At 39.3% G+C, this 22,568-nt stretch overlaps 14 protein-coding genes across 15 annotated transcripts; 6 read left to right on the top strand and 8 right to left on the bottom strand.

Annotated features, from left to right (window-relative positions):
- Positions 1 to 4: 4 nt before the first annotated feature.
- Gasu_30800 (ubiquitin-protein ligase E3) lies at positions 5 to 4,679 on the top strand (the record flags this gene model as incomplete). Its single annotated transcript, XM_005706107.1, has 1 exon — positions 5 to 4,679. A coding segment is annotated over one exon (4,179 nt), but the record flags the coding sequence as incomplete, so codon positions are not given.
- Positions 4,680 to 4,683: 4 nt separating this feature from the next.
- Gasu_30790 (pre-mRNA-splicing factor 38B) lies at positions 4,684 to 5,184 on the bottom strand. Its single transcript, XM_005706106.1, has 4 exons — positions 5,139 to 5,184; positions 4,993 to 5,075; positions 4,829 to 4,944; positions 4,684 to 4,778 (listed from the first exon to the last, which is right to left on the bottom strand). Exons 1-4 carry the CDS (start codon positions 5,180 to 5,182, stop codon positions 4,716 to 4,718), a joined length of 306 nt encoding a protein of 101 aa, XP_005706163.1. The 5' UTR covers positions 5,183 to 5,184; the 3' UTR covers positions 4,684 to 4,715.
- Position 5,185: 1 nt separating this feature from the next.
- Gasu_30780 (argininosuccinate synthase) lies at positions 5,186 to 6,634 on the bottom strand. The gene has a single exon (XM_005706105.1). It carries the CDS (start codon positions 6,562 to 6,564, stop codon positions 5,293 to 5,295), a length of 1,272 nt encoding a protein of 423 aa, XP_005706162.1. The 5' UTR covers positions 6,565 to 6,634; the 3' UTR covers positions 5,186 to 5,292.
- A 1,060-nt stretch (positions 6,635 to 7,694) lies between these two features.
- Positions 7,695 to 9,329, top strand: Gasu_30770 (preprotein translocase, Oxa1 family). Its single transcript, XM_005706104.1, has 3 exons — positions 7,695 to 8,229; positions 8,281 to 8,591; positions 8,650 to 9,329. The coding sequence occupies exons 1-3, from the start codon at positions 7,788 to 7,790 to the stop codon at positions 9,259 to 9,261; spliced, it is 1,365 nt and encodes a 454-aa protein (XP_005706161.1). The 5' UTR covers positions 7,695 to 7,787; the 3' UTR covers positions 9,262 to 9,329.
- Positions 9,330 to 9,334: 5 nt separating this feature from the next.
- Gasu_30760 (DNA repair exonuclease) lies at positions 9,335 to 11,019 on the top strand. Its single transcript, XM_005706103.1, has 8 exons — positions 9,335 to 9,474; positions 9,523 to 9,748; positions 9,803 to 9,871; positions 9,919 to 9,997; positions 10,045 to 10,251; positions 10,306 to 10,367; positions 10,418 to 10,822; positions 10,882 to 11,019. The coding sequence occupies exons 1-8, from the start codon at positions 9,404 to 9,406 to the stop codon at positions 10,972 to 10,974; spliced, it is 1,212 nt and encodes a 403-aa protein (XP_005706160.1). The 5' UTR covers positions 9,335 to 9,403; the 3' UTR covers positions 10,975 to 11,019.
- A 4-nt stretch (positions 11,020 to 11,023) lies between these two features.
- Positions 11,024 to 12,514, bottom strand: Gasu_30750 (hydrolase, alpha/beta fold family protein). Its single transcript, XM_005706102.1, has one exon. The coding sequence runs from the start codon at positions 12,511 to 12,513 to the stop codon at positions 11,050 to 11,052; it is 1,464 nt and encodes a 487-aa protein (XP_005706159.1). The 5' UTR covers position 12,514; the 3' UTR covers positions 11,024 to 11,049.
- A 9-nt stretch (positions 12,515 to 12,523) lies between these two features.
- Gasu_30740 (GTP-binding nuclear protein Ran) lies at positions 12,524 to 13,504 on the bottom strand. Its single transcript, XM_005706101.1, has 3 exons — positions 13,406 to 13,504; positions 13,093 to 13,352; positions 12,524 to 13,039 (listed from the first exon to the last, which is right to left on the bottom strand). The coding sequence occupies exons 1-3, from the start codon at positions 13,406 to 13,408 to the stop codon at positions 12,628 to 12,630; spliced, it is 675 nt and encodes a 224-aa protein (XP_005706158.1). The 5' UTR covers positions 13,409 to 13,504; the 3' UTR covers positions 12,524 to 12,627.
- Positions 13,505 to 13,519: 15 nt separating this feature from the next.
- On the bottom strand, positions 13,520 to 14,284 carry Gasu_30730 (transcription regulator). The gene has a single exon (XM_005706100.1). The coding sequence runs from the start codon at positions 14,213 to 14,215 to the stop codon at positions 13,643 to 13,645; it is 573 nt and encodes a 190-aa protein (XP_005706157.1). The 5' UTR covers positions 14,216 to 14,284; the 3' UTR covers positions 13,520 to 13,642.
- A 9-nt stretch (positions 14,285 to 14,293) lies between these two features.
- Gasu_30720 (uncharacterized protein) lies at positions 14,294 to 15,364 on the bottom strand. The gene has a single exon (XM_005706099.1). The coding sequence runs from the start codon at positions 15,342 to 15,344 to the stop codon at positions 14,319 to 14,321; it is 1,026 nt and encodes a 341-aa protein (XP_005706156.1). The 5' UTR covers positions 15,345 to 15,364; the 3' UTR covers positions 14,294 to 14,318.
- Positions 15,365 to 15,522: 158 nt separating this feature from the next.
- Positions 15,523 to 17,524, bottom strand: Gasu_30710 (uncharacterized protein). Its single transcript, XM_005706098.1, has 5 exons — positions 17,357 to 17,524; positions 17,233 to 17,309; positions 17,107 to 17,143; positions 15,998 to 17,049; positions 15,523 to 15,949 (listed from the first exon to the last, which is right to left on the bottom strand). Exons 1-5 carry the CDS (start codon positions 17,499 to 17,501, stop codon positions 15,584 to 15,586), a joined length of 1,677 nt encoding a protein of 558 aa, XP_005706155.1. The 5' UTR covers positions 17,502 to 17,524; the 3' UTR covers positions 15,523 to 15,583.
- A 400-nt stretch (positions 17,525 to 17,924) lies between these two features.
- Gasu_30700 (AAA-type ATPase) lies at positions 17,925 to 19,523 on the top strand. The gene has a single exon (XM_005706097.1). The coding sequence runs from the start codon at positions 18,047 to 18,049 to the stop codon at positions 19,415 to 19,417; it is 1,371 nt and encodes a 456-aa protein (XP_005706154.1). The 5' UTR covers positions 17,925 to 18,046; the 3' UTR covers positions 19,418 to 19,523.
- Positions 19,524 to 19,604: 81 nt separating this feature from the next.
- Gasu_30690 (peptidylprolyl isomerase) lies at positions 19,605 to 20,329 on the top strand. The gene is made up of 3 exons (XM_005706096.1): positions 19,605 to 19,725; positions 19,771 to 19,865; positions 19,914 to 20,329. Exons 1-3 carry the CDS (start codon positions 19,657 to 19,659, stop codon positions 20,242 to 20,244), a joined length of 495 nt encoding a protein of 164 aa, XP_005706153.1. The 5' UTR covers positions 19,605 to 19,656; the 3' UTR covers positions 20,245 to 20,329.
- Positions 20,330 to 20,464: 135 nt separating this feature from the next.
- Positions 20,465 to 21,019, top strand: Gasu_30680 (uncharacterized protein). Its single transcript, XM_005706095.1, has one exon. The coding sequence runs from the start codon at positions 20,585 to 20,587 to the stop codon at positions 20,858 to 20,860; it is 276 nt and encodes a 91-aa protein (XP_005706152.1). The 5' UTR covers positions 20,465 to 20,584; the 3' UTR covers positions 20,861 to 21,019.
- Positions 21,020 to 21,043: 24 nt separating this feature from the next.
- Positions 21,044 to 22,564, bottom strand: Gasu_30670 (3-beta hydroxysteroid dehydrogenase/isomerase family protein). Of its 2 annotated transcripts, XM_005706094.1 has the most exons (5): positions 22,423 to 22,564; positions 22,181 to 22,372; positions 21,848 to 22,128; positions 21,629 to 21,787; positions 21,044 to 21,577 (listed from the first exon to the last, which is right to left on the bottom strand). In XM_005706094.1, exons 1-5 carry the CDS (start codon positions 22,469 to 22,471, stop codon positions 21,065 to 21,067), a joined length of 1,194 nt encoding a protein of 397 aa, XP_005706151.1. In that variant the 5' UTR covers positions 22,472 to 22,564; the 3' UTR covers positions 21,044 to 21,064. The 2 variants fall into 2 exon arrangements, with proteins under 2 accessions (XP_005706151.1, XP_005706150.1); XM_005706093.1 differs by having other exon boundaries at positions 21,044 to 21,787.
- Positions 22,565 to 22,568: the final 4 nt, after the last annotated feature.

Raw genomic sequence — 22,568 nt, 5'->3', positions numbered from 1 at the left:
TATAACATGGCCAACGGTCGTCCGGAAGTTTCTGATCTTCTGAATGGCGTAAACAGAAGTCGTGTTAGTGTCGTGAGCCTTTCTAATTCATTCGATGATACGCTACATCCCATGGCAAGCTTTGAACAAGTTGAACGGGATATGATGAGAAGAGATGTGGAATATTCCCATTCTGATCGTTTGTCGTCTTTGGAAAGATTGGAAATATTATCTTCAAGAAGTATTACGGGGGATGATAGTTCATTTTCTATATTTGGTGGTTTCCTATCAGATGAACGAAATAACCGAAGATTGCAAACAGTTCTTAGCAATCTTTCTTTAAACGCATGTGGTTATGGAGACGGTATTTACCCTAGAAGAATAATTCCAGACCCAGTCAATTTCCTCGGTCTCAATCGCGCAAATAGAAAAGATTCGACAAACAGTGATCGAAAAGTCGGTAGCGTGATTCGTTCGAGGTGGTTCACTAGTTCGGTTGGGAACGGAGTGAATGAGGATGTGCCTGATGTTGATGTGGCACCTGTTGGCTTAACCAAGTCCTTCTGTGTGACTGCGTTTACCATTCTTCGAGAGCTTTTTCGTATAAAAGAAAATGCCTCTTCTGCAGAAAAGTCTTCAGAGCATGTGAAAGGAGAAGGTTCTCATTCTGAAGCAGCAATTGATAATCAAGAAAATAGTGCAGCAATGGAGGGTTTGGAAGAGAATATTGGATCTATGGAAGAATCAAATGAAGGGGAAAATATTATTCTTTCGACAGATGATAATAATTATAACTCTTTGGTTTCTTCTCTGTCGGATCCAAATAGGCCCAATGAGATGGAAGGAGTCGTTACTGAGACAAGGGAAGAACACTCGCAAGGTTTGGAAGAAGATGGCACTTCTCAACTATCGACTCGAAGGGAATTATCTACGACACCTCAGCTTCCAGGTGGTTTGACGGTTGATGCACCTGCGAATGAAGATCCTGCCATTATTGAAGCAGCTATTAGGAATACGGGCATTGACCCAACCTTTCTTGCAGCGCTTCCGGAAGATGAACGTGCAGAAATTTTAGCCTCACATATTGCACAGTTGGCTACTAGAAATACAGCGAGTGAAGCTCAAACTATGGATGAAAATGTCTCCTCACTGAATGAAGAATTTCTGGCAGCATTGCCTCCCGAGATTCGACGAGAAGTAGTGGAACAAGAAGCAGAATATCGACGCCGAAGAGAGAGAGAACAAGAATTAGGTGCAGAGTCATCGGCGGAAGGAAACTACAATGGAAGCGATCTTGATAATGCTTCATTTTTAGCCACTTTGTCTCCTGCACTTAGAGAAGACATACTTGCTACTGCAGATGAGACCTTCCTTTCTACATTACCACCTTCGATGGTTGCAGAAGCCCGTATGATTCGTGAAAGGTCCTTTCGTCGTGGAAGACATATGTCTTCTTTAGAAGAACTTACGTCCGGTGGCATCTCTGGTTCAAGACAGTCTTCATCTTCTAATAGGAACCGTTATGGAGAACATCGAGAGGGTTTATTAATTGCCCTTGCAAAAGGTGATTCTAATGTAGAGGATCCTAGAGAAGGATATCCTGTTTTTTCTGTGGATGCACTATATGCATTGGTCAATCTGTTTTTAAGGTCGAGCTCAGAAATGAAACAAAAACTATTTTACGTTATTGTTAGCTCATGTTCGCATCGAGATATTCGTCAAAGACTTTCAAAGATTCTGTTGTGTATTTTGTCGCCTTCTCTAATAGTGCAAGATGGAAATGAGAATCCTGAACAATATTTGGCTCCGGATATTCGACAATCGATGCAGTCGGACCCGGTGTATTATACAAAGATTGTATTGGACTTATTAACGGGATTGGTTAGTAGAGATGATAGAATGGCTTCCTGTTTTCTTCAATGTTGTGGAAAGGAAGCTTCTTCTCAACCCGTCTTTGTAGCGTTGGTGAATCTTTTGACCAGCCCTTTCTTTCAGGAAAATATCACTTTAGCTCAAAACTTGGTATCTTTACTGAATACCGTTATCTATCATGCTCCGTTTTTGTTGGGTTCGAAGAAAGTGGAACAAACCCCTTTGACTGAAAATGACTCTGCTTCGGAAGACTCTGATCGATCCTCTCCAAGTAGAACATCGGAGCAACCAAGTCATGAAACTACCAATGTGTCACAGAGCAATCCTAGTAATGATAAGATGACTGACACAGTTACAGATTACTTATCAAGTCTGGACTTTTGTGTGAGTCCACAAGTCATGTCTCAGTTAATACAATTGTTTCCTCCCGACACATTTACAGAAAAGATGTTTCATCGAGTCTTTGTTCTGATCGAAGTATTATGTAAGTGGTCCAAAACCAATCAAATGAATGCATTGGATACCCTGTCATTAGCAACTTGTGACTTGGGAAAAATGGTTACCAATCGGTTGAGGCAAATAGTAAACAACATAGAAAAGCGAATGGAAGATGACAAGAAAATAGATGATATTTTGGAAGAGTTTGCAGATTCTAGAAGCACTGAGGAACTACAACTCGTTCGAATTGTCCGTAGTTTTTCTAGTCTAATCCGTCAACTTAAAGAGGAAAAGGAGACAGCTAAGAGAGCTGAAGAAGCAAAAGTACATTTGCTGAGGGAATTGAAGCCATTGTGGGATGCATTGAGTGATATGCTCAAATATTTGGAAGCATCTTTTTCGGATGGAAGATCGCAAACAAAGCTAGCAGCGAAACAGCAGAAGAACAATCTGTTAGAAGTTGTAAAGACTTTGAGAGAAAACCGTTCAGGACGTCACAATTTGCAACCTTCTTTAGCTCGTATTTGGCCAGTGATGGAAACCTTTCTCATTGCACATGATGATGTTAAGGAAGACAAAGGAGAGCCAACTCCATCTGCAGATTTGTATGATGGAAAGAAGCGTTCAGCTGAAGAAGTGGAATTGATGAAGTTTCTGGAGCAACATCAGGAATCATTCAATGGAATTCTTCGAACGAAGCCCATGTTACTTGAAAGAAACTTTCGAGCAGCGCTCCAATTTCCGCAGTTTATTGACTTTGATAATAAGAAAGCCTACTTTCGTAGTCTGTTGAAGAAGAAGTATTCTTCCAATCGGTCTTCCATTCGTATTCATGTGAGACGTGAACAAGTGTTCGAAGATAGTTATCATCAATTAAGGCTTCGAACACCGGAAGAAATGAGAGGTCAACTTCACGTTCAGTTTGTGGGTGAAGAGGGTATCGATGCAGGCGGTGTGACAAGAGAATGGTATACTATTCTGGCGAGGAAGATATTCGACCTCAATTATGCGTTGTTTATCAAGTCGGCTGGAAAGAGTTCCACTTTTCAACCCAACCCTTTGTCTTATGTGAACGAAGATCATTTGGGTTTCTTCAAATTTGTTGGAAGAATCATTGGAAAAGCAATATTTGATGGTCAAATATTGGATGCTTACTTTACTCGTTCATTTTATAAACATATGTTGGGTATCAAACCTAACTATCATGACCTCGAAGCATTGGATCCCGATTACTACAAATCATTACAGTGGATATTGGAAAATGATATTACTGGACTACTGGACCTCACAATGAGTGCTGAAATTGACGAATTTGGCACCACAAAAGTGGTTGACTTAATACCCAATGGAAGATACATCCCAGTAACTGAAGAAAACAAAGTGGAATATGTGAAACTGGTGACTGATCTGAGAATGACGAGATCCATACAACATCAAATCAATTCCTTTTTGGAAGGATTTCATGAACTGATTGCACAGGAAGATATTCGAGTGTTTAATGAAATAGAACTTGAATTGTTGATGAGTGGCTTACCCGATATCGACATTGCAGACTTGAAAGCAAATATTGAATATTCAGGGTATACTGCATCTAGTCCACAAATACAATGGTTCTGGCAAGCTGTATCGGAAATGAGTAAAGAAGACCATGCAAGACTTATTATGTTCATAACTGGAACAAGTAAAGTTCCTTTGGAAGGCTTCGGAGCTTTACAAGGAATGGATGGTCCACAAAGATTACAAATTCATCGAGTACCTGGAGACTCTCTTCGATTACCTTCGAGTCATACTTGTTTTAATCATTTGGACTTGCCAGAATATGATAGCTATGAAAAGTTAAAGGAACGTCTGTTGACTGCCATACGTGAAGGTGGTGAAGGTTTTGGTTTTGGATAAAACCAACATTTGCAACTAGTTGCGACATTTTACTAGATATTCAATATGTTTGCAAGTAATTTTTAACTGCGGTTGGTAGTTGTGTGGTACTTGTTTCACTATCTTCTTGTGTTGTCAATCGCGTTTCAAGTGTACCACTCGTATCACCATATCGCTTTTTCAAGTCTTCCAAATAAAAACTGGACTCGAGACTTTTCTTCGTTTGGTTGTTGACTTGTTGTTTCCTTTCACTCGGTTCAGACTCCAACGAACGTCGTCCAACAGATAGTTCCTTAGACTTTGTCTCCTTATCTATTGGTTCCTTTGCCTGTTGAAAATCTTCCCTTTTTCTTTTTTTTAAAGTTTGCGAATCTTCCGGAAACATCTCGTTCAACTGCTTCTCTACTTCTCTCTGTACAATAACCGGAATTCTTGGCAACACCACGTCAAAAAACTTTGGTTTGGACAACAACTCTCTCACAAACTTTCCAATACTAGTCGGTTGCGAGTTGTATTTCAACACAACAGGTTCCTCATCCTGTAAGTAAGGTTCAAACCAGGACCAAAGTTCTCTCGGGTCTACTCCAAACCTTACATACAGAAACCCCAACGCCCTTATATAAGGCGAGTCTTTATGTCTCAACAACACGCGAATCTGTTTCACCGACAGTTTCAAAGTAAACAATTTATACAACAAACAAAACGCTGAAGAAGGGGTACCTACACCTTTCCCTGCCACCCAAGGCTCCAAATAGGACACTTGGTTGTAAATTTCGTCCACTTTACGAAGCTCAGTATATCTAGAGAAACGGTTCTTTTTCTTCTTACCTACTTGGTTGAACGTTTTCAACTCATAAAGTGACCGAAAATAGGGTGAACGCAAGACATTGGATATCACTTTTTCTGGAAAACTAGACAACGTAAAAAAACACAGTAAGGAGAACCATCGAATACAGTGGTAACGAGCAACTTACTTGAACGTTTTCTTATTCCCATAAATTTCCAAACGACCACTCATATCCTCTCTTATTCTTTTTTTATTTTCGGAAGGGGGTGGGTGGGGAAATGACAAACCAAAAAAAACCAATTTCCATTCCTTTTTTATTGTTCTCCAGTCGACGCTCACTATTAATAAGTCACTCCTTTGATATCGTACTTCTTTAAACGTTCTGGATCCACTTTCTTCAGAATTTCTCGATGTGCACGTAGTCTTATCGCATTGATGCGGATAAAACCTCCAGCATCCGTCGGATTGTAACTCTCTACTTCCTCCATACTTGCCAACTTATCGCTGTACAACGATGTCGGCGACTCTCTGGCAATCGCCATACAATTGCCTTTGTAACACAATACATCCACCCAACCATCCACCAACTCTTGGGCTTTGTTCATCGCAGCCAACAGGAAATCCATTTCTGGTGAAAACCAAAACCCGTAATACAATATTTCTGAAAACTTGGGAGATAACATATCCCGCATCCGTAACACTTCGCGATCCATTGCAATCCCTTCAATATCCAAATGTGCACAACGTAAGATGGTAGCCCCGGGGGTTTCATAAATGCCTCTACTTTTGATACCTACAAACCGATTCTCAACAATATCCACACGTCCTATACCATGACGACATGCGACTCGATTCAGGTACAAAAATAGTTGCAACGGATCTTCCTCCTTTTCACCTGTTTCCCTGTTCTCCACAGCTATCGGAGTGCCATCACGAAAATGAATGCGGACGGTTTCCGGTTCCGATACCCAATCCACCCAACGTCCCGTCTTCTTATACATCGATTCTTTACCAGGCGTCCGAGGATCCTCCAAATCACCGCTTTCATAACTGATATGCATCAGGTTCTCGTCCATCGAATACGGAGGTTTCTCACCAGAGGGCATGGTGATGCCTTTCTGACGAGCATAATTGAGTAGATCAGTGCGACCACTAAATCGTTGAAAAAAGCGAGGATCCCTCCAAGGAGCAATGACTTGGATCGACGGATTCAAAGCATAATAGGTTAATTCAAAACGAACTTGATCATTTCCCTTTCCAGTAGCACCATGAGCAACAAAAAGGGCTCCTTCTTTCTCCGCAATCTCCACCTGTCGCTTTGCAATACACGGCCGAGCTAACGAGGTGCCCAATAGATACCGACTTTCATAAATAGCATTCGCTTTGATTGCAGGAAATATGTAGTCCGTCACAAAAACACGCTTCAGATCTTCTACATATACCCTTTCAGCTCCTAAACTTAACGCTCGCTCCTTGGCAACGTTGAAATCTTCTTCTTGACCGACATCTGCTATGAAGCATATCACTGAGTATCCTTCTTCTTGAAGCCACTTTAAAATAACAGACGTATCTAAACCACCCGAATACGCTAAAACAACCTTTCCTTTTGACATGATAAAAAACAATACGACAAGAACTCCCAAAGTGTCAAAATTATCAACCGACAATTTAACGGTGAATTCAGGTAGAAAGCAAAAAATATCAAGAAAGACGGAACGAAGAACTTACAGTGGCTACAAAAACTGAATAATAATAATTCTCATGTTTCTACAAAGTTTGATTTTTATTTTTGCTCCTATTCACAATCTTTTTAATTTATTTTTTCAAAAAATAATTATCAGAAGCAGAAGCAATCCGTTACTTCATATACATTTGACTCCAAAGAAATTAACATGAATCAGTGCACAATTAAACTTTTGTAGCTAAATTTGCAATAACCGCTTGCAGTGTCCTCATCTGACCTTAACTTTGGCAAATCTAAATTAAATCGAGACTGCAATAATTTTTCAAGCCTACACGATATTTAGTTTAAATGAAGTCTTTCAATGTGGAAAATAATTAAATTAAATTGATTCAATTTTTCTATGAAATTATCGTGACTTTCTATTAAGCAAATGTTTCAAAACCAAGAAAAACCAAATTTTAGGTCGTAGTTTTTTATATTTGTAATTTTTTCTGCATATACTTCTTAGCGATTAACATTGAGTAATTCCTTTTATGGGTTCAGTCCCTTTCGTTGTATAGAGAAACGCTAACGATTTTTTTTGAAGATTTTTTTACGTCTTTTGCTTGGTTCCCTATAGACTTTTGTGTCTTGCATTGTTAAATTTGTTTTTTTCATTTTGCATCTTCTTTGGAGTGGGGACTGTATTTATGTTGCGTCTCTTTATTGCGGTCTAACTACGGTTCTCTGCTCCTTAGTTACGATGCATCTTGTTCATTTTGGTTTTGGTTAATTTTTATTATTGTTTTAGAAGGAGATTCAATACTTGTATTGTCCTTTAATTGAAATGAGTGAGTGCTGAAACATTTTATTATTTTGAAACAGCATTTGAATGAGTAGGTGTTTTGAAGCCTAAGATTGTTTAGCGTAGCAGGTGCATTCTAAAGTATTTTCTTGCTCTGAGATAGACGTAGCAATATATCCACATTGAATAAAGAGGTGGAATGGAAAACGTTTTGAATTTTCATAGAAACACAAGAATTTTGTGAAACTTACTAATTTCATTTACTGTTTAGCTTTGGTGTCGTTGAAATCGTTCTTCAAAATCTAGCAAAGCCAATACCACTTAATCATGAAGGGTCCTATTGGTGTAATTAGATTCTTATGACGCTAATGAGCAACCTCTGTTTCCTGTCGTCTGGGTTATCAGCAAAATCACGTGTATTTCCCAAGTTATGTCAACAGTGTTCACTAGAGAAAGGTCGCAGTGTTATTTTGTTTCGATCATCTCGAGGAACGTTCACTGGGATACGTCTGCTGAATCCCCCTAGTCGTCGCTCATTCTTTGAACGGACTGGTTCTAGAACCAGTTCTCTAGTACTCCTTTCGAGTCATCTAGACCATTCATCTTTTACAGCCTTCCAAAATGTGCTACCCCCGGATCTCTCTTTTCTTTTGGGTAATCGTTTTGCAACACAGTTGCAAACTCTAGTGGCGGAGGCAACGGACCAGGTTACGTCTGCTACTACTGAAGTAGCGAAAAATCCAGGCCTCTTTGATTCTTTTGTTAACGCTATCCAAACTTCGGTGACAATGTTCCACGGTTATCTAGAAGGTTTGTTGTCGTTTATTTTTTGTATTCTCAAGTTTTGATATTTTGAAATAGGTGCAGGGTTACCTTATGCGTGGGGCTTTTCCATCATTTTATTCACTATACTTGTGAAACTAGTTACTTTTCCGTTGAACTACAAACAGATGGAATCCACTTTGTCGATGCAAGCGTTGCAGCCAAAAGTAAAGGAGTTGCAAGCCCTGTATAAGGACAATCCACAGTTGTTGAATATGGAAACAGCCAAGCTGTACAAGGAGTCGAATATCAATCCTTTGGCAGGTTGTCTTCCTGTTTTGGTTCAAATACCAGTGTGGATAGCGTTGTATAGGGCCCTGTTAAATCTGGCTAGCACGGATCAAATTCATGTAAGCAATTTTCGTGACGGTCGTTAAAGCTGATTTTTCATGTTACATTGTACGATAGGAAGGTTTCTTTTTTGTTCCTAGTTTAGATGGTCCAGTGAGTCGAGTAGGGCAAGGACTGGATACTTGGTTATTTCCTTTCCGAGATGGTGCACCTCCGATCGGATGGCACGATGCCATTTGTTATTTGATACTGCCTACAATATTGGTAGTTTCGCAGTTTATATCTCAAAGTATTTTGAGCCCTTCTTCTTCCAGTAAGAGTGGTCAAGAAGATGACCCACAGAATCGAGCAAATGGAATCTTGAAGTTTTTGCCGTTTCTCGTGGGTTGGTTTTCGTTGAATGTTTCTAGTGGGCTGACCCTTTACTGGGTTACCAACAATATTGTATCTACTCTACAAACACTGTTGATCCGCAGCAAGTATACACCAGCCGGCCAAAAATACGCTGAAGTGTTGTCACAAGGAAAGACAAAGAATGAAAAAAGGCAGGAGACGGGTAAGTCATCGAAAGTGGTGGGTTTTGGTAGCAGTAATGCAGGTGGTCAGAATCCAACTCAGAAAAAGAACAAAGTCCCTTCCTCAATATCTAGTAATGGTGTTGGTAAGGATACTTATGTCGATGAGAATACAGATAGTTCAACCAAAATGAGTTCTAAAAAAATCAAATGATAATTTCGATCATCTGTTTGAGTTGCTTCTATAAAGACCACTTTTGGACCTAAGGATTAAAAAAAGATTCTTTGGAAAAAGGAGTTGTGAAGTTGGATTAAGAAAAGATTGGCTCACCATAAGATTGACACAAAAAACATATATGCACGGTAGCAGTAGTTTGGTTGGTACAAGTTACATAGCAGTTCCAAGTAGTTGCAAGTCATACAATAGGTATTTTATGGCTTTCATTTCTCTTGACGACTCCTAACAGATAGTTAGACAAAGGCTGTACAATCGAAGAGTAATATCACAATTAGTGACAAGGAAGCAACCAGCCTTTAGAATTTTTGTAGGACCAAAACGGCTTTTGAACTTGATTAGAATGGCACAAACTTCGAACCACTCGTCTACAGGAGAAGGAACGACCAAAAGTGAACAACCTAATGGTTTGAAAGTTGTTCGATTGTTACACTGGACAGACGTACATTTTCATGTTTTGCAATTGGTTTGTGTTTTGGATTCACTTGTCTAGTTACTGAGCGTTGACTTGTTTGAATAGCCAACTCTTTTACCTACGTGGAAACAGTTGTTGGGTTTGGCGCATCTCTATATGAGAGGAAGAAGACAAGTAAGAGTTTTTTGTGTTTGCCTGTATGCAGTTGTGGATAATGGTAGGATTTCCGTGCGGCTGAGCTGATTCCGACGTTTGTAAAACAAATAGACAGTCTAGAACCTGACATATGTATATTTTCTGGTATTTCTTTGTCTCTTTGAGAGTTGTTCAGAATAACACTTTGGTAGGAGACTTGACAGCTTTGAGTCTTCCTGCCGAATTTGAAATAGCCAAGTCGATATTGTCTCCCATGTTGGAGAAGTATCCTAATATCATGATTGCAGGTAATCACGATCGGTATATTAAGGAAAGTGAATACTTGATGGAACAATATTTTGGAGAATATATGAAAGGAGGAGATGTTTGGGAAAATGGGGAATGGAAAGTGACAAAAGGTAAGATAAGAAGTTGTACAAATGAGTTGTGAACTTTGTGTGATGTGAAAATAGAAACTCCTTGGCCTAAAGTCTATGATGGAGGATTTGGTTTGAAAATTATTGCAATGGATCAAGTTGGTTGTTTCTTAACCTATATTGAATGATTAGAATCCATATTGTTTAGGCAAGACCTAGCAAATGGTCCTTTGGGGAGAATTCTTCAGAACAGTTGAAAAGGCTGGAAATGTTACTGGAACGATGGGATTCTTCTCATTGTATAGTAGTTGGACATTATCCAGTATTGAATATAGATGGGAGTATATCGAATACTTTTGGTCGCAGTTTAAAGGATGTGCATGAATTGTATCAAGTTTTTTGTAGACAGCCTCCTTTGGCTTATTTGTGTGGACATGATCATGAACATTATATGCAAAGTATGCTAATGGGTGATCGTTGGGTACGCTTTATTTGTTGCGGTAGTACAAGTTATTTGGGAAAAAAGTCACAGAAGAAGGCTGGATTTTATGAAGTGGAGATTGGAATTCCCGTTGACCATCATGAATTCCAATTGTTATCCGTTATTAGACATGTAAGTGAAGAGATACGTATGATGAAAAACAAAGATATATACAAAAGGGAATGTATTAGGAATGGAATAGTTATCGTCAACAATTTGAGCGTTTAGATGAACCTTCCGTATTGTATCGTCCCAACCCACATTGGGTAGAGAGTAGTCGATGATAGTAATAGAATTCTGAGATTGTCCCAAAAGGTAATTGCACACGATGGATAAGTTCAATACGTTACGAATAAAACTCATTCCAAAATATCACTCACAACTATCCTCTCATTTTCAATGGAATATAAAAACTGCCTTATCACATTATATACACGTTCTGGTTGTTCTTCTTGGGGAACATGTCCACAATGTGGAATAGTGACAAGTCTTGCTTGAGGAATATTAGCTGCCAACTGTAAAGAACGCTCCAAAGGTATAATACGATCTTCCTTTCCATGAATAAGGAGTATGGGAATATTACTTTTTGACAACTGATCAACGATATCTTGTTCTTCCAAAGATGATGAACTGTAAAAAGGCGTTTTGTTTCTATTGGCAAATACAAATTTGATAAAACCTCGTTGCCAATCTTTGACTAGGGTTGGAAGACGATACTGTTCGATGACTTTGTCCGTCAACTTTTCTATCGAATACCAAGCCATTGCAAGACCTCTTTTCCAAAACATTTCTTGAGATACCAATAAAGAAAGTGAAAAATACATCACCGGTTGAATCACCAAAGCTGCTAACCGAACAAATATCCTTATCAACCCATTTCGAAAGATTCGAATCAAGGTTACAACCAACAACCCTACCCAATGAAGACTCTTCCATACAACAACATGTACGGAATCCATCCGTCCAGTCGATGACTCAACTGACCCACTATCATTGCTTTTCGATGATGGAGGATTGATCGGAATAGCTGCTGCAATTAGAATCAATGCTTTCACACGCTGTGGATATTTCAAAGATGCCAATGCTGCTGTAAGACCCCCCATGCTGTGTCCAACAATGACGTGATTCGATATACCCAACTGAGATAATCTATCCATAAAAAAATGAACGAGATAAACAGCAAAATGCTGAGAATAGTATTCCATATTTCTCGGTCTCGATGAGAAACCAAATGCAGGACGATCAAACCCAATTAGAGCACAATCCAACTGCTTCCCATAAGCACCCCATAAGGCATGATAAGTATATAACCAAGAACCGAATCCATGAAGAAGAACTAATCCCCAAGTCACGTCTTTGTTGATAGGAATATATTGCTTGAAATGAATAACTGTGTCCTTCACTTGAATCAAATGACTTGCGGAGTCTACTAATAATTCGGGTGATTGTAATGATTGACAATAAGATATATTTGCAGCGAATAGCCAAAATACTCCAAAAGCAAAACAAGCCAATAACAAAGAATGGAATAACCGAGTAGTACGAAGTCTCTTTGATAACAACTCATAGACAAAGAAGAATACTGCACTGGTTAGCAACAAAACAAGTAAGAAACCTTTCTTGGATGGCTGAAAACAAGGAAAACGATGGTTCTCACTTTGTTTCAAAGGGGGATTCAACATCTGCAAGTTCTTGCTCACTGCCTTTTTGCTTCTCGTTTGGAATATAAAGGAACCTAAACGAAACTTCACAGCCTTCTGATATCTACTACTACACAAACACTTGCCACCATACTGCACAATGTTTGGAAATAACTTGGTCATCCAACCATGGAAAACAAACATTTCTCAAAAGGATCAAATTATATTTTATTGTTGCATACGACACAACGTTGTCCATTCCTTCACAGTTCTCTAACCAGACACAACTATTCTTTGTTACATGTCGTCATCTTCATCAGGCAAGGCTACATTCTGAGCTTGTTGTAACTCTGCCTCCATTTGAGCTTTGTAGGTATCGTCAATATGAACTTCTGCTGGAGCAAGTGCTGGTGCTTCTACAAATACCAAATTGGGATCACCAACCAACTTACGAGCAAGCCATAGGAACGGTTTCTCAAAGTTATAGTTGCTCTTTGCAGATATATCGTAGTACTGAAGATTCTTCTTTCTGTGAAAAGTAATCTGCTTCGCTTTCACTTTTCGATCCTTAACGTCTACCTTGTTCCCAACTAGTACGATGGGGATATTTTCACAGACTCGAACCAAATCTCGATGCCAGTTGGCCACGTTCTTATAGGTGATTCTAGAAGTAACGTCAAACATAATGATTGCTCCTTGCCCTTGAATACTAGACAAAGTTCGACTTTGAGCAACTCAAGAAGCTTAAAGAAGAACACTTACTAATAGCCATCCCTCAAACCGCCAAACTTTTCTTGACCGGCTGTATCCCAAACGTTGAAAACGATGGGGCCTCTATTGGTATGAAATTTAAGAGGATGCACTTCAACACCGACTGTAGCAATATATTTCTTTTCGAATTCTCCGGAGAGATGTCGCTTCACAAAAGTTGTTTTACCCACACCGCCATCTCCTACTAGGATGATTTTAAAAGTGGGAACGTTTGTTCCATCTGTTTGAGCCCCTGTTTGAAAATGAGAAGCCTTATTTTCAAAGGATGAGAATAAACCTGGAGAAAATACAAGTTATGCTTTACCATTCGACTAACCAAAGTGTACAAGTCGGCGTACGAGACCCAATAACAACAAATAAACGGCGAGTTTCAATTCTCCCAATTGAAAGACTTGTGTATTTGAAATGTTGACTTGCGAGGGTATGTGAAACCTTCATTAATAGTGCCATCTGACAACTGAGGTACATAATACATACACCAGTATTGTTTATATAATTATTCACAACACTTGGATATTTGCACAATGACTTGTTTCGAATCCTAAAGGGAGGATAGAATACGGTCAATAAGGGATGTTTCCACTGCTTTGGGTTCCTGTGGCAAAGTTTTGGTCCATTTCTCCAAGTTTTCCACTTTGTCTTGTTCCTCTTCTCTATCAAAGTTCAGTAACAGATTGCTCGATACTTTGCTAAACAACGAGGCTTGCTGCAAGGACTCAAAACTTTCGGATATATGAAAAAAACTCTCTGACAACCTTGACAATAATAAACTTCGAAGAGAAGGAGCTTGATATACTGTTCCTTGTATAATGTAGAATACTTGCAGCGTCTTCGTTTCCTCTCTATTGTATCTGTATACCTTCTCGACGACGAAAAAGACTGGCTCTTGTTGGTTCGTTACCATATATTCTGTTCCAACCAAATTGTAGAGAACTTCAGGGTCGAGTTTCTGCATTCGAATCTGCTCATTGTTGCAAGAAGGGTCATAAAAAGGAGAACCTGAAAAATAGTCTAAAACTGTCTCTTGGGTCAATGGAAAGTTTGCCAAAAACCAATTATCTCTCCAAGAAAGATGAGCCAAGTCTTCAACTAAACTAGCTCTATTCCCTTGCATCGTGGAACTTTCTTCTTTCTCTTTCTGTCTTATGGTTGTAAGGAATCACGAATAATTCCCCTCCAACTCATCCAATCAATCGTTGAAAGAAACCAAACTTTATTTAAAATTGAAATTTCATGGAAGAATGAGCTCGTAAAACACTTCCACGCATACTCCTTGCTGCAGCTTCTTCGGGATCTTCTTGTTCCTCCATCAAAACAGAGTTACGTGCCATGCGTCTGGTTCTTCTATTTCTCCATTTCTCAATATCGAGTGAGTCATTGCCATGCATTTCAGACGAAGTTTCTTCAATTTTCTTTCGGGGAATCCTTTGATGATACTGTTGATTAGAAGTTTCCAATCGTTGTTTCCATTCAGTTGATGTCTCTACGGTCTTTTTGAGATGATGAGGCTCAATAGATTGAGCGCTTAATTCTATTCTTGGAGTTGCATTTTCTTTCATTGAAGAATTCTTTTTCATTTGGTCAGATTCCTTCCATTTACTCTCCTCTTCTTTTGGTTGGATATCTTTCTTGTGCATTGTTTCCAAAGAAGAAGGAATATTGCTTTGGAAGATGCTTTGTCGCTGCTTTACAAGTCCGCTCCAACTTACGTTCTCACGTTGCGGTTCGTGTTCCATTTTAAGCGAGTTGTTTTGAAGCAACTGACTCATTCGTTGTTGTACAAGACTGCCAGATGCCCATGGAGCTGCCAATGAGGAAGTTTCTTCTGCCTTTGGATAGTGTGGATGACGATATTGTTCTACAAGTTGTTTCGTTTCTTGAGATGCATTCTTTGAATCCTTTTCTTTCAGATCATCATGAGTTGAATATTGTTGTAGGTTGGAGCCACGGTTAACTTCACGAAGAACTGGAATATCTTTCGTAGAATGTGCAGCTCTTGGTTTTGAAGTAGATCTTCTGGTCGTGGTTGATTTCAATCTATGCAAGTCATCGTTGACTGGAATAGCTTTAGAAAGATGGTATTGTTTCGTGTGAATGGATTGTTCATATGAATTAGTCCTTTTCTTAGAAGATGGAACATGATTGGTTGTTTTCTTATTGGCAGGTCTTGAATAGCTTTGGTTTCTCCTAGGAGCTCTTTTCGATGGATAAGAACCCTCTTCAATAGAAAGACAAGCACCCATTTAAAAGAGAAAAGGGTACAATGAGTGAAACTCCATCATTTCAAATTTGAATGTCCCAGCCAAAGGCGGGAAATATTCCCTCCTTGTGATGGGAATTTCTCCTTATCAAAAGGCAATTGGATATATTTTCATGACCGTGACAAAAATGGATATTTTGTCGCAAAACAAACATATGACAAATTATTTAAGTATGTATATTTACGTTCTCAGAACAACATAAAGGGCTTTCAAAAAGTCACTTAAAAGGCAATCCTCATCGCCATTCTGACACTCATCTTTTGATACTGCGAGGTATCAACTACAATTCTTCCCGATTTGGTCTTAATAAGCACAGGTTCATCGTCATCTTCATCTTCTTCACTGTCGCTTTCATCGTCGTCGCCTGCTTGTAACTCTTCAATGCGTCGTCTTACAAAGTCAGGGTCAATTACAATCTCATAGGAACCATAACCAGAGCCTTCTTCATTATATTCATCGTCACCAACATTATTCTTTTCGTAATTTTCATCACATTCTTTACGGGATTCTTCTTGCTCTGCATTATCACTTTCCAAAACATCTGGCTGCGGTTCTTTTGTACTATCGTCTTCCATTTCATGCATTGCCTTGCGCACTTATATCAGTTTAATTAAAAAACTAAAAGAAAAACTTACTTGTTCAGCGTAATTACTTTCGTTCTTTTTTAGCTTGTCTACTTCAGGTGACATCGAAAGTCTACCCTTTCTCATACGATTGGTGAAAACTCCAACTTGTTCACTATCATCCATCTTTCTTTGTTGAAACTCATCGATTAAAGGTTTCACTTCACGGCCTTCAATATCTTTCTCCGTAGCTTGGCACTTCAATGCATCCAATCTTTGCTGTGAAAGTAGGTCTTTCAGTGCTCTCCGAACTTCCTTCCCAAGAATGCGACGACATAAGGCCTGTTCCAACATGACATCCCCTTCTTCTTCCTTCTCATCGCTCTGATTGATTTGAGTCTCTTCTGCATTATTATTTCTAGTGGAAATATCTGCTTGACGATTCTTCTTTGATAATTTCTGAAGATTCGGTTTACCAGCTGTTCCAAACAAAGCCCGAAGTTCAGCAACTGATGAAAATCTTTGACTATCGGCTTCTGCCTTTTCTGAGCCACTTCTTGGAGAAAAAGTTTCGTCTTTTCTTTGTTCTTGAAACTTGATATAAAAGAGCACTTTTGACTGAACATTGGAACCACTTTTGGAGTCACTACTATCGGCATTCTTATAGCTTTCATTGGATGATGATTTGGGAACGCCAGAAAATGTAAACACCGCTGCTCCTCCAAACAGTTTGCTGGTTTCCATTACATAACCTTTTTGTGCCAAGGCCTTTGAAAGTTGACTTCCTGCTATGTTCGGACCACTTGAACTACCACTGCTACTAGCTTCAAACTTCTCCTTCAACTTTGTAAGCGTAGAATGAACTGGTTTCTCTGTTTCTGATTTCTGTTTGGTTTCCAATCTCGATGCCAACTGCTGAACTTGTGACCGATCAACTTGCCTGTCTCCAGACAATTCTTGGATCCTTTTGGATACCTTAGAGTCCTTTGCTGGTTCGAGGCTCTTCTGTTCAAACGTTTTTCTTATATCATTCACTATGATACTTTTATCAAGAACTGAATCTACTTGGCCTTTGGACTCGAACACCCGAATACTTGACGCTATATCCTTGCTACTCTTTCCATCTTGAAAAAGAAACCACGAAATTCAACTTGACCGTAAAAGACGATGGAGAAACCTACCTCCCGATGAAGGTTGCTGAGACCGAACGCGTTCAATCTAGCTTTGACAGTTTCTACGGTACCGCATGTTTTGCTGGTCTCTTGATGCTCTGTTGTTTTGTTCAGTGCTGCCAAGCGTTGACGGACAGTAAGAGTATCACTATTGTTGTGGGTAGTACAGTCAGGTTCGTCAGTTTTGGCATTGTTGGGTTTCATAAAGACACCTGAGAGATGCTGAAGTGCAAACGAATAAAGGATAAACTATGCTTACTTTTCTTGGCTTCGAAACTTTGTTGGACAACATTGTCTTGAAAGTCCTCCTGTTCCTGACATTGACCTTTGTGGCTTGAGTCATCTACACCTAGTGCTCGAATACGTTGTAACACCAGGGACTCTGTAAAGGCTGGGTTGGACATATCAATGCTAGTTGGCAATCGTTACAAACAACATATATATATATATATATATATGTGTGTGTGTGTGTGTGTGTTTTAATAGTAGAATAGTACACAATATCGTGTTTGCGCGTTGACGTGTGTTTTTAAGACAACCTTTCAACAACAATGCTACACAGAAAAGACACGTCAGTCAAAGGGAATGCCCATTTCCCAACCTCATTTTGGAGATTTCCTTGTTCTAGAGAGAAAGAGAAAGAGAGACGTGATATCCTATGGTGAAAAAGACACGCAATGATTTTGAAGGATCATGGTTGCTGCTTGTAACCCAAAAAAAACTTTCCAGACTGATCAATCTAGTATGGTTTCTATCAAGTGTCGAGAGAGAATGTTGTTGAAATCGGACACACACACACATGGAAAGGAGAATGCCATTTGATCCATTTTAAATTGAGTGCAACTTCTTTTTTTCTTTTTGGAGAGAGAGAGAGAGAGAGAGACCGAGGGCTTTGGTGATGAGCAGTCTTTGAGTTGTTTGTAAGATAAAGTATTTGACACAAAATATTATGGCGGAAACCAACTTTGTCGAGTCCGGAATGGAACACGCCAAGAGAGCTATAACTGCTGATAGGGAGGCTTTGGAAACTGACTCATTTGAAAAGTATGAAGAAGCATATCGTGGTTATTTAAGAGCCATCGAATACTTTTTGACGGCTTTGAAATATGAGAAGAATTCTAAAACGAAGCACATTATTCGTGCTAAAGTGGAAGAGTACATGGATAGAGCCGAGGAAATAAAGAAAGTTTTGCATGAACCACGAGAGAGAGTAGTGGACTCCAACGGAAGAACAGGAAACGGGGCAACAGTTGGTGCAACAACAGAAAGGAGACGTTCCTCTTCACAAGGGAATGGAAACAACAATGAAGCTTCTCAGGAAGAAGAAAAACGGCTCCGAAGTGCCATTGAGAGTGCTATCGTAAGAGAAAAACCAAACGTGAGATGGGACGATGTAGCTGGGCTTGATAGCGCAAAAGATGCATTGAAGGAAGCAGTTATTCTTCCGTTAAGGTTCCCTCAGTTGTTTACGGGTAAAAGGAAGCCTTGGAGAGGCATATTGTTGTATGGCCCACCTGGTACTGGAAAATCTTATCTAGCAAAGGCTGTTGCTACAGAAGCTGATGCACACTTTTTTAGTGTATCTTCCGCCGACTTGGTTAGCAAGTGGATGGGTGAAAGTGAACGTTTAGTACGTCAATTATTTTCGTTGGCAAGGGAGAACCAGCCTTCTATTATCTTTATAGACGAAATAGACTCATTGTGCAGTTCCAGAAACGATTCTGAGAGTGAAAGTGCTAGAAGGATAAAAACAGAATTTCTTGTTCAAATGCAAGGTGTAAGTAATGACTCAGATGGTGTTCTCGTTTTAGGTGCAACCAATATTCCTTTCTCGCTAGATAGTGCTATACGGAGAAGATTTGAACGACGTATATATATTCCTCTACCAAATGTTCAAGCACGTGAAAGAATGTTTCAAATACATATTGGAAATACCCCTCATGAGTTGAAATCTGAAGATTTTCATGAGTTGGCACTGTTAACGGAAGGATATTCAGGATCGGATATTGCTGTATTGGTTCGTGATGCTATTATGCAACCAGTTCGTACATGTCAGAATGCGCAAACTTTTAAGAAAGTCAAGAAACCGAAGAGTGATACCAATCAATCTTTGAAGGTATACTATACACCCTGCAGTCCAGGTGACCCAGAAGCGGAAGCTTTGACTCTGATGGATATCAAGGCCGATGATCTTTTAGTGCCGAATGTTTCCAAATATGATTTTGATAAAGTTATTGCGAATACGAGACCGAGTGTGAGTCAAGAAGATATTGCACTACATATCAAGTTTACGAAAGAGTTTGGACAAGAAGGAAACTAATATGCTTAGATAATATACCCATCCATAAAATTTTCATGATTTCTACTTTGGAATGATATATTTTTAAATAGTCGCTGAAATGACGAATGAACTGTGGCGACGAATCGAGTCGTCCTCTCTTTTCTATTATTCTTGAGCAAAAGGTTCCCATTTCTATTTCTATGTAACGTTTATCCCATCATTCCTCCACCTTTTGAATTTTCAATCATTTCTTATTGATTGTTGTTGTTGTTGACATCATGTCTCATCCCAAGTGTTTCTTTGATATCTCTATCGGTGGACAACCTGCTGGAAGAGTTGTATTTGAAGTGAGTAGTGTATCTATTTCCTGCTTCTTCTATTCAATTTTCTAGTTGTTTTCGGATGTCGTTCCTAAAACTGCCGAAAATTTCCGTGCCCTGTGCACCGGTGAAAAGGGGTTTGGATACAAAGGTTCCAAGTTTCACAGGTTTGTCAACTCGATCTCATAATGTAGATCTCACGCACCTGTATCTAGAATCATACCTCAGTTTATGTGCCAAGGTGGAGATTTCACTCGCGGTGATGGAACGGGAGGCAAGAGCATCTACGGTTCCAAGTTTGAGGATGAAAACTTCAAGTTGAAACATGGAGAACCATTTTTATTATCGATGGCCAACGCTGGACCGAATACCAATGGAAGTCAGTTCTTTATTACAGTAGTGAAGACGCCTTGGTTGGATGGCAAACATGTGGTATTTGGAAAGGTCGTAGAGGGAACGGATATCGTGAAGAATATGGAAGCTGTAGGTACACAGAGTGGAGCGCCCAAGAAGGAAGTGAAGGTCACCGATTGTGGTCAATTGTAGTGGTTAAAGCGTATGTTTGCGATGCCTTTGTAAGGCAAATTGTGTTTTTGTTTTCGTGATAAAACGATTGTTGTGTTTTATGAAAGTGAGCTCATTCGATGGAACCATCACTTTTCACTTGCAAGTGAAATATACGACGATGCAGACTACGAGTGTTCTTAGATATCCAAGAAAAGCTAACCAGTTTAAGATATGGAAATATTTTGGTTTCACTCGTTGTTGTTTCTTTTTGGGTTTTCTATGGAAACATGACTTGTGAAATGGAAATCATCACATTGAATAGTGGTAGTGGGCGTTGAAGACATTATTCTGTTGTGTGAAAGCACTCACAAGCGACTTTATGAACCAAGACAATCAAAGTTCATCTAGTGAAAGCGATCGAGTTGACAATAGAGATTGTCCATGTTTGCAAGGAGGAGTTTGCAGTTGTGAAGGTTCTTGTGCTTGTCGCATTGTACAAAGCAAGTTTCAACCTTGGAAGGATACAGCAAAGAGAATAAGAGATGTCGTCATATTTCCTCTCATATCAGGTCTTATGCTTGGTTTAGGAACTGTCGTTGGAAGACGATTAGGAGAAGCCTGGTTCTATCCTAGGGAAACTTATGCCACCAAGTGAGCAACAGATTCGCTTCCTTTTTGGGGTTGGAAGGAACAGGGTCCAATCTTGTAGACACCAAGATAAGGTTGGAAACGGAGAGATTCTCAAAGCGATGTTTTCAAGAATGGATAAATTAGAATATTGTGAAACATGATGGTAATCTTTCTTTTGTTCTTTTCAACCTTTGCAAAAGGTAGTTTTTCCAAGTAATCATTTTGGTCTTCATTTTCGATACAAAACAAATGAGATCCACAAAACTAACCCTATCAAAACTAATATAAGTATGGAGCCCAACCTACTCTTCTCATTCATTCGAGAACGACGTTGTTCATATCGACACCATTCTTCAACACCAGCTTGAATCGACTTTCTTGGAATATATCCAAATGCCTTGTTTGCCTTTTCACTTGTAAAAGTATGAATCATGGTGGACTTTTTCAACTCCATGGGCATCAAAATAGGCTTCTTATTCAACCATTTTGCTATCCATTGAGTGCATACAGCAAAAGGATATACCCATTTTCTTGGTATATACAAAGTAAATAGTGGAGGTGAAATACCTGAAGCCAATAAGGCAGGAATATAAAAAGTTTGTAAACACTGGGGATCGTTTTCGGAAATAAAAAAGGCATTTCCGCTAGTCGTTTTAAGAACATTTGGATCGATGGCTTCTTCATGTAACCGTTGCGCTGCCAAAATATGTGCATCCACCAAATTATCCACGTGAACAAAGTCCTCCAAACAATATGATTCGACACAAAACTCAGATTTCGTGGAATTACTTACCATATTCTTCTCGGGAACGGGAGAAATCAAAAAATAAAGGAGTCCGAGTTTAGCCAACTTTCGAATTCTTTCAAAATGTACTTTTTCTCCTGGACCATAAATACCTCCAGGACGTAAGGCACAAGTGTGTAGTTGATTGACACCATTCCATCCCAATGTCTATATATATATATGTACATGCAATGTCAATAACAAAATGGAAAGAAAACTATTACCGACCAATCTTTCCGACTCTGCCTTGGTTTGTGTATAAATATCCATAAATTGGTGGACAATGGGAGTAGACTCGTCTTCATTCACTATTTCACGAGTACCATTAAATACAACATTATGTGTACTGGTAAGAACAAAGGCCCTAGCACCATATAACCGTGCAATGCATAGCAACTCTTCCACTCCTTGAACATTCGTCCTATACGCTCTTGCAAAATGGAGTTCAGTAGAGGCACAAGCTGCTACAAAGAATATTGTTCCTCCAAATAACTTTCTCCAGAACTCATCTATCAAGCAAGGATAAGACAGAAGAGAGGGTCAGAATGTGAACCAACTTGCCACCCCAATTCTTAAGTTGACCTGTACCAGCAGCACAGTGTAAAAACTCCACTCCATCATATCTTCTTTTCTCACTCTCGGACAATAGTTGGACGTCTACTACTATGATTCCAGCCACTAATTCCAGTTGTCTCAATTTACACAATTGGTTCAATAACCTTTGACCCAAATAACCACAACCACCAACTACAACTACATAGAAAATGACTCAATAGTGTTCTATGATATCCTTTCTAACTTACCACAAGTACCCAACTTGGTCTTTCTATAAAACTGAAAGTCATCCACCATTGGTTCAATATATGAGTTCTCGTTGTCCAACAAGGCACTCCACTTCACAACATAATCATTGAAATTATTTTGAATGGCTGTTCCAATCAAAGTAACA

This window comes from Galdieria sulphuraria, assembly GCF_000341285.1.
Source record: "Galdieria sulphuraria unplaced genomic scaffold scaf_23, whole genome shotgun sequence".
In the NCBI taxonomy this organism is placed as follows: Eukaryota; Rhodophyta; class Bangiophyceae; order Galdieriales; family Galdieriaceae; genus Galdieria; species Galdieria sulphuraria.
The sequence above is the reverse complement of the archived record's forward strand: the minus strand, read 5'-3'. Positions and strand labels throughout refer to the sequence as shown.

Excerpts from the sequence above, each read along its gene's own strand:
- Gasu_30790 (XM_005706106.1), bottom strand. The coding sequence starts at position 5,182 with ATGAGTGGTCGTTTGGAAATTTATGGGAATAAGAAAACGTTCAA. Across the intron at positions 5,076-5,138 it reads GGGAATAAGAAAACGTTCAA|TTTTCCAGAAAAAGTGATAT; the intron begins GTAAGTTGCTCG and ends TACGTTGTCTAG. Across the intron at positions 4,779-4,828 it reads TGTTTACTTTGAAACTGTCG|GGCGTTGGGGTTTCTGTATG; the intron begins GTGAAACAGATT and ends GCCTTATATAAG.
- Gasu_30780 (XM_005706105.1), bottom strand. The coding sequence starts at position 6,564 with ATGTCAAAAGGAAAGGTTGTTTTAGCGTATTCGGGTGGTTTAGATACG.
- Gasu_30770 (XM_005706104.1), top strand. The coding sequence starts at position 7,788 with ATGAGCAACCTCTGTTTCCTGTCGTCTGGGTTATCAGCAAAATCACGT. Across the intron at positions 8,230-8,280 it reads GTTCCACGGTTATCTAGAAG|GTGCAGGGTTACCTTATGCG; the intron begins GTTTGTTGTCGT and ends ATTTTGAAATAG. Across the intron at positions 8,592-8,649 it reads CTAGCACGGATCAAATTCAT|GAAGGTTTCTTTTTTGTTCC; the intron begins GTAAGCAATTTT and ends ATTGTACGATAG.
- Gasu_30760 (XM_005706103.1), top strand. The coding sequence starts at position 9,404 with ATGCACGGTAGCAGTAGTTTGGTTGGTACAAGTTACATAGCAGTTCCA. Across the intron at positions 10,252-10,305 it reads GGAATGGAAAGTGACAAAAG|AAACTCCTTGGCCTAAAGTC; the intron begins GTAAGATAAGAA and ends ATGTGAAAATAG. Across the intron at positions 10,368-10,417 it reads AAATTATTGCAATGGATCAA|GCAAGACCTAGCAAATGGTC; the intron begins GTTGGTTGTTTC and ends CATATTGTTTAG.
- Gasu_30750 (XM_005706102.1), bottom strand. The coding sequence starts at position 12,513 with ATGACCAAGTTATTTCCAAACATTGTGCAGTATGGTGGCAAGTGTTTG.
- Gasu_30740 (XM_005706101.1), bottom strand. Across the intron at positions 13,040-13,092 it reads GGTTTGAGGGATGGCTATTA|TATTCAAGGGCAAGGAGCAA; the intron begins GTAAGTGTTCTT and ends AACTTTGTCTAG.
- Gasu_30730 (XM_005706100.1), bottom strand. The coding sequence starts at position 14,215 with ATGCAAGGGAATAGAGCTAGTTTAGTTGAAGACTTGGCTCATCTTTCT.
- Gasu_30720 (XM_005706099.1), bottom strand. The coding sequence starts at position 15,344 with ATGGGTGCTTGTCTTTCTATTGAAGAGGGTTCTTATCCATCGAAAAGA.
- Gasu_30710 (XM_005706098.1), bottom strand. The coding sequence starts at position 17,501 with ATGTCCAACCCAGCCTTTACAGAGTCCCTGGTGTTACAACGTATTCGA. Across the intron at positions 17,050-17,106 it reads TCAGCAACCTTCATCGGGAG|ATGGAAAGAGTAGCAAGGAT; the intron begins GTAGGTTTCTCC and ends TTCTTTTTCAAG. Across the intron at positions 15,950-15,997 it reads AAAGTAATTACGCTGAACAA|GCAATGCATGAAATGGAAGA; the intron begins GTAAGTTTTTCT and ends TAAGTGCGCAAG.
- Gasu_30700 (XM_005706097.1), top strand. The coding sequence starts at position 18,047 with ATGGCGGAAACCAACTTTGTCGAGTCCGGAATGGAACACGCCAAGAGA.
- Gasu_30690 (XM_005706096.1), top strand. The coding sequence starts at position 19,657 with ATGTCTCATCCCAAGTGTTTCTTTGATATCTCTATCGGTGGACAACCT. Across the intron at positions 19,726-19,770 it reads CTGGAAGAGTTGTATTTGAA|TTGTTTTCGGATGTCGTTCC; the intron begins GTGAGTAGTGTA and ends TCAATTTTCTAG. Across the intron at positions 19,866-19,913 it reads AAAGGTTCCAAGTTTCACAG|AATCATACCTCAGTTTATGT; the intron begins GTTTGTCAACTC and ends ACCTGTATCTAG.
- Gasu_30680 (XM_005706095.1), top strand. The coding sequence starts at position 20,585 with ATGAACCAAGACAATCAAAGTTCATCTAGTGAAAGCGATCGAGTTGAC.
- Gasu_30670 (XM_005706093.1), bottom strand. The coding sequence starts at position 22,471 with ATGGTGGATGACTTTCAGTTTTATAGAAAGACCAAGTTGGGTACTTGT. Across the intron at positions 22,373-22,422 it reads GACCAAGTTGGGTACTTGTG|TTGTAGTTGGTGGTTGTGGT; the intron begins GTAAGTTAGAAA and ends TTTTCTATGTAG. Across the intron at positions 22,129-22,180 it reads TCAACTTAAGAATTGGGGTG|ATGAGTTCTGGAGAAAGTTA; the intron begins GCAAGTTGGTTC and ends CTTGCTTGATAG.